The sequence below is a fragment of the Sycon ciliatum genome, chromosome 2 (assembly GCF_964019385.1).
Source record: "Sycon ciliatum chromosome 2, ocSycCili1.1, whole genome shotgun sequence".
NCBI classification, from domain to species: Eukaryota; Metazoa; Porifera; class Calcarea; order Leucosolenida; family Sycettidae; genus Sycon; species Sycon ciliatum.
In genome coordinates, this window is record NC_088644.1 from 34,040,957 (window position 1) to 34,053,396 (window position 12,440).

Here is a 12,440-nt window from a genome sequence, read left to right on the forward strand (position 1 = left end):
GGACGCTCAAATTTGGCGGGAATATGTTGGCAGGGTAAACACGAAAATGAGTGCTGTTTTTACGACTCCCTGCCACATGAGTACTCGAGTGACCATGGTGACGAGTGGCATCAAGTCAAGACAAGACTCGAGTCCATAAAATTTAACCTGATACTGGACACTGGACAGTAAGGTCTCTTCTCTTGCAGTCTTGGCTTGCAGTCTTGGTGGCATGCTGTCTGTCAGTGTCAGTGAAGACTATCAACCATTGTCAGCTGCCATGAGCAGAGCGACAAACTCAGTACAGCCAGTGCACCCACCGTGTGTGTCCAGGTGGTGTCAGTCAGATCTTTCTTGTTGTCCACAGACAGTGAGCATCAGGGAGTACTGTAACGTTATAACTGTACTGTCTGTAGTACTAAAAAATCTGGTGAGCATGGTGAGTGAGAAGCTTGCTTAGCTGAATAATCTGGTTTGCTCCATCAAAGTTTCAAACTGTGAAAGCAATTATGGATACTGCTACAAGCAATGAGTCACTGTGACTGACTGTGTGCATCACCCCTCATGACCAGTGACCTATGCATGCAGAATGAGACGTGGTATTAAAGGTAAAAATGAACTTGTCAATATTCAATTCCAACACTAAAGTTTGTTGCTCCAGATGCAAAATCAAAAATGCAAACAAAATCTGCTTCTTGACAAAGTCACACGGATTTCACAATGTGCTTCATAGAAGATACACAATGCTATTGAAATTCAGTCTTGAGTTGCTCTGGTGGTTATAATGTAGAGGCAGACTTCGTGCTACAGCCTACTGATTCTTCTTTTTTCCTCAAAGTTTATTTGAGAATGAGATCAGATAGATGAGCACCGCAGTCGTGGGATAGTACTAAGTACTGCATCTCCAATGTGGCGTGATGGGGTCCCTGTGTGCAGCTGCCCGGTGCAAATCACTGCAGTCACGGTGTGCGTGCTCCGTTCAGTTGTTGGGCCCGCTTCAAGTTCCAGTCTGGGCAAGTGCCAATAAGTGACCATGCCAGCTCATACAGGCTCCAGTATGTTGGTCGTGCCAGGTCATTGTTTGCACAGGGAGCAAGGCAAGCAGGGGAGGCCATGTTGTTACTTGACCATCCACTTGACTGAGAACACGCGGCTTGATGTAGCCATGAATGACTCCTTTTCTCACCGCGTTTCTACAGGACTTTGGTCACCGGGATGAGAGCAGCACCGACTTTGCGTCCCTCCGTGGCAATGTAGTTATACGTGGAGCAAGCGTTAGGCTAGTGAGATTGAAAAGAAAGAAGAAAAAGAGAGAAAAAAGATACACACACAGCAGGACAACAGAGATTCAACTGTACGCCTGTGACTTGCAATAACATTACATCAACGAGCAATTGTGACTTTGTGAGCCATATGTACAGTCGTCACCAAAAATCCGGTCAATGCCGACACAGTGGTATGGTATGCGGACATGGCGGTGCCACATGGTAGCATGCATGCTTCTACAACTGTTTACTGTAGATCCACCAGCACTGCACTGACTGCAGCTACATACTACTTCGAAGTATGTACATGATAGGTATGTGATAGGTATGTGCAGTGGCAGTGCATGTGTTAGACTACCATGTACAGGATTGACCGGAAGTTTTTGGCAACGACTGTACATTCCCTAATGGCATGCATGCGTAAAATCACACATACATGCACACATGCACACACGCGCGCGCGCACGCAAGTACACTGCACAGGAATATGCACAGTCACAGGGAAGGTGGCAAGGGACACGACTTGTAGAGCGAGCCTTTTAAGTTTTATTCACGTCACTAGACTCCGCTATATACATATACTTCCTCCGCGTCATCGAAATTGTCGCAGTTTGACTAGTGACTTGTTACTGACAACTCCATAAGCTAAACCATTCAAAACTTATTACACAGTATGATAGTCTGAAGACTAGAGTAACGTTCCAGGACAGTTGGACTGAGAGTTTTCATCCAGAGATGAAGTCCTCGTCGTCGCTGATGTCAATGGACGCAAAAATATCGTTCCGAAACATTTCAAGGAAGGTTGAAAGTTGGTCGCGCCTCATCTCAAACGCTTTGACTTTCTCCACAGGACAAGAGCTGCTATGCTTGTCGTCTGCTAGCTCTGGATGATTTCTACTTCACCACCAACGAAGTCTAGTAAGAATACACGATCGTTGCGAGGTCGGTTGATTACCGTCGGCGGAATCACCTCGATCTTGAAATGAACTTTTTTTAGCCGTGGCATGCCTATTTATTTTAGTTGTGTGGTCACAGCTCATGCAGGTAAGTGTACTATCACGTCCAGCGCGCCCTCTTTTTCAGCATCACTGGTACGGCACCTGCGCGTGCATCACTAGCACTATGTGTAGAGTCTACACGGCTCTTGCAGGTACAATCATGTACTGAGTGTCTCAGCCAGAGCGACAATTTTTATCGCTGTTGCATGCATTTAGTTTGACCCCTCGATGTTTCTCCAAGCGCTGCTACTTGTTCCACGAAGTCATTCTCACCCCAGCTAAGGTAAAACAGTGATGAGGCTTGAGTGAATGGCCATAAGCACGAGAAATGTGCAGGCTGCAACGCCTGACTGATCTCAGCGAGTCGAAATTACCATCGCAGCGACATCAACGAAGAAATCGCGTCTAGTTCAAAAATGTCAGCTTCCAATAACAAAAAATAGAACTTTGCCGTCACCCTATACTGATGACTATCGCCTATGTCCGATTCCTTGCCTCTGGTACGAGTGCTGGTGAGTAAATACCCCGTTTTATATCAAAAGTCAAACTGCGACAATTTCGATGACGTGGAGGAAGTACATGTACTTACCGTGTCCATAGCGTCCACAGCAATTCCCTCGGCAAGCAGTCGTTCCTTGATGCTTGGATCCAAACGGCTGACGCGGTCACCAAGTCCGATGATCAAGACTTCTGGGTATGCATGGACCGAAAGAGGGTAGAGCGTAAAGCACACCTATGAGCGGGCCATTCAGGTGTTGCTATCAGGAATACCAAACACATGCTGCTCTGTTCTCCGCCAATAAGTTCCTTGTCTTTCCACTATCTACTCAATTCACAACACAACGAGTGCTACATAAGGTCTAACAGGCACAGCCTTTTGACTTGAAGGACTGGCGGCAGAGAGCATGTGTGCATCTTTTTAGAGCTCATCCGGCTTGACGAGGAAACCCCCAAAGCAAATCAGAAGCCCTCACGCCGGCATAGTGAATTTTAGTGTCTATGCTTCCTTCGTAAGCCGTACCTATCTTTGGATATAGCAGTGGATAGATGACCAGAGACTCGGGTGTGATGTCCTCCTTTCTCATTACCTGATCATGAAATCACACAAGAATACAGAAGGTGGCCGTGCTAAAACTTCATGATGCAGCCGGTTAATACACTACCTGCATGCATCACAGTAGCCAAACGATTGCTGTTCCAAACAGATGACGGTTGTATGCCTGGCCCTGTGTAGCAAGAAACACACCGATGAAAACAACAACAGCGGGGACCTTTTCTACGCGTACTACCAAGAGTCTATAACCCCCCGGTGGATTATGGATTCTTGGTACTACGGGCAGCCACGGGATCAGGTATATTTGTCCCATATACCGTAAGTTGTCCGAATAACACAGTGCCTTCATCATTTTATTAGGAACATCATTACATGTTTTTTTGTTCCTACATTTTGATAGCATGAGTTGATTTCAGTGCATGGAATATTATTTGGGGGAACTCCTTTGGGGTTGGGGTTTAGAATGACGGAGTATTGTCAACATTGCTTACCTCCGATGTTGCGTTGGGCTCACTGGCAGTCAAATGTGCGTCCCAGAGTTGCACTCCGGTATTTATTAGTCAATGCCGTTAAAAGATCAGGATTAGTATCTAAGTTTTGCTGCCGTTACTAGATTAATATCGTGGTAGGTATCGATTATCGTGGCCCATTAGGTCGCGGGCTGTGTATTCTGGCAGGTGGTCGGAGTATAGAACACAGAGAGAGGACGGTGGTTATTGGTGGTTCTTTGGAGGATAGAGGTCTCATTGGCAGATCTCGGAGAGACTCGTCTGGTTCGGGACCTACCGTCCGATCTCTCCAGGTTGTCCGAGGAGCTAGTTAAACGGCCATCGCCGAAGAAAGGTACTGGGAGGGATAGTGTGGAGTGTGGTGGGAACGACGGGAACTCCTTGCTTTCACCGTGATTTGCGTCGTGCAGGTGCCGATCCCGTACGTTATCGTAGGTCGTGCGTGCGTGCCGTGCGGTGTTGTTCGCATGCGGAGCGCGCAGGTCTGTGTGCTGTCCTTGTCGTTGGAAGGGAGAGAATATTGTTGCCTGGAATGTTAGTGCACGTGTCAGTGAGAGTGTGTGTCTGGTCGTTATCTGAGAATTGAAGGATCCGTCAAGTGTCATACCCATTCACATAATCATGTAAGACACTCCGTCGTCCAGATTCATAGATGGCTGCCGCTCTCTGATTAAGAACGACTCCGTGTATTTACGTAAGACTAGCTGTGGTACAGTATGCGGTGTTGAATGATGGGGTTAGACCAATCGATTGTATGTCCAGCGTGCAACACATGTTTTGCCACACCGTTATCAACTTTCTTGTTGTGTACATCTCTCTGGTGCTCCTCCAGTGTTTTTTCATTCTTCTCCCCCGTTTCGCCAGCGTACTCTGCCCCACAAGTGGAGCAGCAGAGGGAATCAACTATCCAGTGTAACAGTTAGTTCTCTGATAGGTTGGGCTGTGGGGTTCTTCCTAATTAGCAGGTTCTTGAGCCCAGTAGATTGGCGGTGGACCATGCGAAATGGCGCGTTCCTGGTTTTCTGTTTATCACCTCGGACAACCCACGGACGTACGGTAGGGATACTGTTTGGTAGGTGTAGCTTGACGGTGGTCTTGGTCTTCGTTCAGGTTGATGCTGCCCATGGGGGTTTTGCTGTCTGTGCTGTTGTTGTTGTTGTTGTTGTTTTTGAATTCTTTATTCTCACGATGGCACCATCGCCAATAAGAGATAGTTGTTGTTGTTGTTGTGGCTGCTGCTGTTGTTGTTGTTGTTGTTGTTGTTGTTGTTGTTGTTGTTGTTGTTGTTGTTGTCGGTCTTGCTGCTGCTGGTTTTGGCGGTGTCGGCGGTGAACTTGTCTGATTACCCCTCCGATGATTTCCAGGGGGTGCCCATTTGAGCCAAACTCAGTACGCAGTGTCTCTCGCTCCTGGTCTTACCATAGGTTTGTGCTGCAATGGGATTCGATCCTCTGTGCAAGACACGATAGTGTGGCACGTTTGGTGGATTGAGGGTGGTGGGATTGGGAATTTATGTACTTGCCGGTGTGTGTCGGTTTTCTGTAAACATGCGTTGTCAAACTTGAATCAGATCTCTGCACCCAGACGTCCAGGAATGCAATTCCTCTATTGTTTTCTTCTTCCACAGTGAATTGGATGTCTGGTGAGATTGCGTTGGCAGCTGTGAGTACGTGGCCTAGTTCTCCTTTCTTGATGATGGTGAAGGTGTTGTCCACGTACCGCAGCCAGGTCTGGATTTCGTTGTCGCATGTTGTTAGGAGCTGGTCCTCTAACCATTCCATGAAGAGGTCGGCCAGAACCGGGGAAAGTGGCAATCCCATCACTGCTCCCCTTGTCTGCCCGTGAAATGCATTTCCATATTGGAGGCAGGCATTCTTGACGCAAAACTGGTGAATGCTATCAACTGAAAGCAGTTTCTCTCTGTTCCTCAGATCCTGATTGATTAGTTTCTCCTCTAATATCTGCATTATTTTGCCCATCGGTACATTTGTGAAGAGGCTCTTCTAAGTCAAAGCTCGCCATCGAGTGCGCGTTGTCGATTGTTTGGTCCGAGATCTAGTAAGAATGTGATGTGTGACAGTGTGTCCAGACTGTGTATGTGTTCTTTACTGTGAGGTGTTTACTAAGCGAGGTTCCACTGTGGTGCTGATTACCTTCCACTGCATGAAGCAGTTCGGTAGAAGGCACACCGGGCCGAATACTCGCCGCGAGCTGATCGTGAAGCCGACTGGACTGTACGCATGCACCAGCGGGTGGGTTCCATCGTACGACGCTGTCTCGATCACCGTGCGTGAGCTACCCTCCAGGAACGGGTTGCTCGGCGTGGCGATCGTGCGTGTATGCCTGAACAGCAGCACAGGCATGTACACCCACACACACACACACACACACGCGCGCGTGCACACACACACACACGCGTGCACACACACACGCACGCACACACGTACGCATGCAAACACACTATCCCATTGAGCATCAGGCACTTCAATACGTCATGTACACGTACACATTCAAGTGATGACAAACAGGACCAGCGCGGCTTAGCTGAGCAGAGGCTGAACTTACACATACCGCATCATCCTCAATACATGTACAGTACTTTTATTTTTTCAAATGTTGTCAGAACTGTACTTCAATAGGAGACTGTACTACTACTACTAGTATTGGATACGTGTACTTTTTTGTTTCTGGAAAGATTGATTGCCTGGGTTCAGTGGCAAACAACTCATGATAATGATACTGTTACAGTGCAAGGCCGTAAATACATATACACTACGAGTACAATGCACACTAAACAGTGTAGAATCACACAAAGATGTAACACTGGTAAGAAAAACGGAGTCAGATGGACCCTGGTACCTGTACCGCAGTAATGCCTATCACATCATTCCGGCATGTACTATTATTAGAGACGTATCCTTTTATATTTTGATCCACGCTCAACATGTACTACAATTGGAGACGTACTAGTATTGGAGACGTGTACGTTTATTGGGGGAAATACGGTAGTTGGGGATTGTGTTATCTTAGCAGTAGCTAAATTCTACCGGCGTACGCTATATCATCAGCCTATTACTGTATAGAGGTTTGTGAGATACGGACACACTGATCGCCTCCAATCTCAGCTGAAACACCGGCATTTACCCGACCAAACCCCCTACCCGTTGCAGCCCTGGCTGAAACATTAACAATACTTGGTGGCGACCCTGAAGCCATAGCCCAGCACCAGGTTATAGCGTCACCAATGCTTCAACAGGGGCGTAGCAGCCGGTCCGCCCGGACCACTTTTTTTTAACACAATGCCAAAGTGCCCAGAATGCAGGATTTTGCACCCTAATTTCAAAACTTTCCCGGGAGAGGCCCCACGGACCCCCCCCCCCCCCCCCCCAGCCGGACCACCTCCAACGGCGGTGCTATGCGCTTGTTCAAACAATTCGCCATTCCGGTTTCATACCGTTCTCCCAACTGCAACCTCTCTGGCAGTGGCAGATTCTCTGCTCGTGGTCCGTCACCGAGAGATCTGATGTCTGTTGTTGTTGTTGTTGTTGTTTTCATTTTAAATTGCAAATCAGACGGATACTAATATCCCATACACGTTTTTGACTTTTTTCAAAGCGCGACGATTCGGGTTTAGTTCGAACAGCAGAATTTTCTCAACACACAAAATATCAAATCTTCCAACAAACTCGATAAAACCATGGATAGTCGCACAAAACCAAACGGGATGACGAAACGAAACTTCCAAAACACCCACATCACGAAACTACGTGCGGTACAGTCAACTCATGTACCACACGTTAAATTTTACGTGAGTCAGTAGAGGACTTTAAATGCGACCTGGAAAAGTTCGTGATTTTCGCGATGGGAGTGAAATCCCAAAAGCAACCGTAGAACTGTAGCAAAAGAAAAAAAACAGTAATTTAACTTCTGAATCACGAACATTCCAGGAGCAAAGTGGTCTGCGCTCGCAAATCGCGAAGTAAAACCAGCGCAAACGTGTCCCGGTTTGCAATAAGCTAATGGGATATTCCACCGGGGAAGTCAATAGGATGAATCGCATGAGTCCTCCAATGGGGCCTTGTAATGAAAACAACTCATGATTTTTAGCGCATTTACTAAGATGAAAATCAATTTAGGGTGCCAGTTTCGAATGAATGGACTGTTATCCAAGATGCAGTAACACTGAAGTCAAAGTAGAATGCTGGTCCATGTACAGTAACACGATTCCTTTCCACAGCTATCAATTCTTCTATTAAAACAATATTTTGATGATTAGGAAGAACACTATTGCCTAGTGGTGGGAAAATACCTCGGTGTCCTGATAGCGAACGTGCGACTAGTCCATCGTAGTAGAGCACCGGCCATCTTGCAAGCCAGTGACTGAAATCGCTACACTGGATGGATAGAACCAGCAGTATACTAGTAGAGGAGACACTAAAGTAATTAATATTTTTTGTCCCTTCTTGAAATGACTGAAACTTGTAAAAGAAAAAAAATCAAAAAAGGTACAGGCGTTGCACGTGTAAATAATGTAGCTTGGAGCAGAGTCAGGGTCACGACAGAGCTAGAGATGGTGAGATCAAGAATTCTGGTACTCGACTTCACGCCCTGCACAATAGTACTACTAGTAGTAACATTCACCTCACACTACATGTCATAATCATACCAAAACTTCCACCCAAAATAGACCAAATCAGCAAATGCTTGAAATGGGCAAAAGCAAAGCTACCACTGAATAGCGAACGAACGAGCGAACGGTATGATGACATGATTGTAGCAAATGGTTGACGTAGATCTACACGGCAACAGGCGCGCTAGGCGTCCCTATGGCAGACTATGCGCACATGCACAACATCACGTGCATACGTCCTACACCACGAGATGAAAAAAAAGAAAGTATTTCGTACTTTCATTTCAAAAGTCAAGCAGTCAAAATGATCTGCAGTTACTTTTATTGTGTTTCAGTTTGAATTTGTGTCACTCTTTCCTCCCCTAGCTCAGGTGCTCATCCTGGCCAGGAGATCTAGAGGATCAGATTTGTGTCAAAGGTCTTCTATAGTTGCTGAGATAATTGTTTACTGAGTTTTCCTATAGTTAATTTCTTTACAGACTTGCCCTGAGGAGCTTGCAAACCAACTTATTGGCATGGATTGGTCAAGATCTGTGTACGTTGCTGGGTTTGCTGGAGTGGCGGTAGGACTGGGTGGTGCCTTAGTTTACGTCAAGGCATCAGCATGTAAAGCTGGTCCATCTGTCCCGGAGGAGTCCAACTTGATTCGACTTGCAACTGCAGTGGATGGCCTCTCTCGCCAGCTGAGTAACATTCAGGAAAGCCTTGGCAGCATCGAACAGGCTCTGAAAGAGCGTAGCGCTGCAGCCAGAGCTGAAGAGTCGGAGGACAGTGCGGATGGCCCACATTTGTCAATGCCTTTGTCCCATTCCCAGAGGAAGGGTAGTGAATACTCTCTGGCCAGTGCAATGCAGAGTGATGCATTCGATACAGCTGAGGAAGACCACACTATCAGGTAAATACCCGAACAGGCTGCAGTACATACCTGTATATGTGCCACTCTACACGTATTACGTGTGTGTATGGAGTACTAGTGACTTGACTATAAGACCGAGATGGAATGGAATCTGCGGCAGAGCATTTTCAGTTGATGAGAGAAAACACTCTGAAATCACTTTGATAATCGTGGCTTAGAGGCGATTTACACGACGCGAAAGTCATCCTGTGCGTGATGCCGCCATAGCGATCCCGTCCTGTGAGATCAAGTTCTGGCGAGAGTGTACGCCACGAGCTATACTGGAACTGTCCTGTGACTGTGACATGTCGGGTAGGCGGTGGAGGAATGGCACACCGTTACCGAGAGGTACCGAAGAAGAATACTGTGCACTGGCTTTTCCATGATGGAGCGTGGGAGACTTGTCAGTAATAGACACACAACTGGTCATGAAAGCGGAAAAAGGAAAAGAAGAAAAAAGAAGAAAGATATTCGGAAATGTTTTCGTTCCGACGAGATGTGCTGTCATTCTGGGCTCACTGTACGAATAATTTTTTCCTGTCCACTGGCATGCTCTTGGCATCACGTGCCTCGCTTCCCACCGGCAGCCAGTCCCATTGTGTAAAGCAGCCTTTACGCCACAAAGGGTCATAGTCATCTTCAAACATTCCTGGGGTATTGTCATGCTCGGGGCGTTTATGAGTTTTGCCTTCGTGGACCGCATCCAATGTTTGCCACGGGAGCTGCGCTCTCTTGGTGTTTCTGTACTGACGGTAGTACTGGTTTGAGTACAGTGCGGACTACCGGTAGTATGGTGCTCGTGTTGGTAGTGATCAGTGAATTACTGGTACCAGTATGCACCCCATTACATGGCCTGAGCAGGACTGGTGGCCATTACCAGGGTTCTCGCCAAAGCAACATAGCAGGGCGCTGCGCTGTGAATACATACATGGAATGCAAGTACAATAGTTGGTTGATTGCTTACTGGTGTCGGTGAAAGTAGCGGCCAAAATGGCAGCACACAATGGCAGTAAAGTCACAAAATTTTAGATCCGATGATCCCCCCCCCCCCCCCTCTTCTCTTTTGTTCTGGCTATAACACTGATGAGAAGACCATGATTGAGATACGAGAGGTACCTGGTTCAAGTCCTGCCTGGGAGCGGTTTTTCCAGCCATGCTGCTACCGACAGTCAACTGGGAACTTGTGGCCAAGCACAAGGGGTACGTGGATGCAGCAATGGGGTTTCCCGGCACTTAAGCCAGTGGTTGTGAGACTTATCCACTCACCCCCACCGTTAGGCGCTGCATCTGGCGCTAGGGTTTACCGGGTGTTAGCGGCCGTCGTGAGTTCCTTTCGGGAACGGACACGATAATTTACTTCCTTATAACCCTGTTTACTAGTATCCTAAACAGAGTATTGTAATAAGTGAAATCTGTGTCACGTGATCCAACCCGACATGGTTTGCTCACACTTGTCACTTACAAGACAGCCGTGTCCAAGTACAGGTGTGCTCGGTGAAATCCGACTCAAAGTGCATGCGTGGCACCCTCAACTTGCACGGCCCTTTGATACCCTGGAAGTGGTACGAATGCGGCTGGACGTACATGTACACAATCATGTACAAGTACAGTAATGTAATCGGAACTGGTCCAGGGCGCCAGTTTTCCACTTTAGGTCGGATTTCAGTGAGCGGAACTGTACTAATACCAAGAGTACATAACCCCAAGAGTGTGCAACTGCCTGCACAACCTCTATGCTGTGCTGCGACGGCAGAACTTCACATCACGTGACATGGTTCAAAAGGTTATGCTGGCTAGTCATAGCCCAAATTTGCTAGCAATTCTTTGAGCAAAATATCGGATGCGCAAGTTGCCGGCAAGTTTCGAGCAAAATATCGAGTTTTGGTGGGCTTTTCGGAAAATCCAAGGCTTCTTAGGGACTTTCCCAACACAATCAGTCACCAAGGTTGAAAACGAGCATAAAAGTAGGACAAAACAGACTCGTGGCTACATTTTTGTTGAAAGTTGAGCAGCAGCAGGAGCCCAATCAAAAATTCCGTAGTCATCAGCGACAGTGATTGTAGATTTTTCCTTGAAACTCATTTTATCTCGAGCAAAATGAAAGCAAAATATCGACAGAGAAAGGAAATGCCGAGCAGAATATCGAAAATCTTGCAGCAAAATTGTGCGGCAAAATATCGATGTGGGCAGAGCAAATTTGGGCCATGACTAGTCGCCATTGCCCTTCAGTGCTTCACTGCTGCTACAATGTCAAGATGCAGTGGCCCCATCCTTTGGGCCACGAGCGACCCCACCATTTACGGTATTTGTTATTTCGTGTACAGTATTGCCCGAGAAGGAATGTAGAAAAAATAGAATTCAAGGTGACTTTTATTTCACCGTCCAATGGCAGAAGCCAATGCAAAGGAGGGGTCGTTAGCCAGCCATGGCAAGAGAAGGAAAAAGGAAAGAACATAATAATCAGACGAAAATTTTGAGAAGACACTGGAGCTAGAAGAAACCATGGAAGAGGGTAATGTCTCACCCCAACCGCTGCAGGGGGGGGGGGGGTCTGATTCAAGTCCCTCACTGTGGACATCGCAGGAGCGTTTGATCCTGTCAAGGTGGTCACGGTGGTGGTGGGGGTGGTGCTAGCTACTCTTGAACAAGTATGTTCTCATCTCGAAGTATTCGCTGGTATATTAGCTCATATAGATTGCATTGGGGGCCTGGAATAGCTTGGCTTAAATCTCAGAGCTGTTATTATCAAATTTGAAATATAAAATATAAACTCATTGGCACAGCAAGGAAGATGTTGGCATATAAATATGTTTTGAAAGTCATTGGAAAGTATACGCGTGTGCCTCTACAGTAGGGCTGAGAGTTAGCCGTACCTGTAAGTCAATTAGTTAAATACCTTGCCTCAGTACTTGCCATGGCACAGTCCCTGCTAATGGTATAGCAGTGCAGAACAGAAATAGAAGGCATTGAGGCAGTATAAAATAACTACTCATGCTCCCACAAAAGAGGTCATCATAAATAATAAATAATAGTATTTGTCTTTACATTGTTCTTTAGTCAAGTCAGTCAAGAAGGCCAAGGCTGCGTGGTCCAGCGCCATCAAGTCGGAA

At 46.8% G+C, this 12,440-nt stretch overlaps 1 protein-coding gene across 1 annotated transcript; it reads right to left on the bottom strand.

Annotated features, from left to right (window-relative positions):
• Positions 1 to 350: 350 nt before the first annotated feature.
• Positions 351 to 8,572, bottom strand: LOC135809784 (NADH dehydrogenase [ubiquinone] 1 alpha subcomplex assembly factor 3-like; the record flags this gene model as incomplete). Its single annotated transcript, XM_065323213.1, is given in 5 exon segments — positions 351 to 1,259; positions 2,832 to 2,932; positions 3,264 to 3,330; positions 5,959 to 6,148; positions 8,115 to 8,572. Coding segments are annotated over 5 exon segments (501 nt in total). The 3' UTR covers positions 351 to 1,172.
• Between the last annotated feature and the right edge of the window lie 3,868 nt (positions 8,573 to 12,440).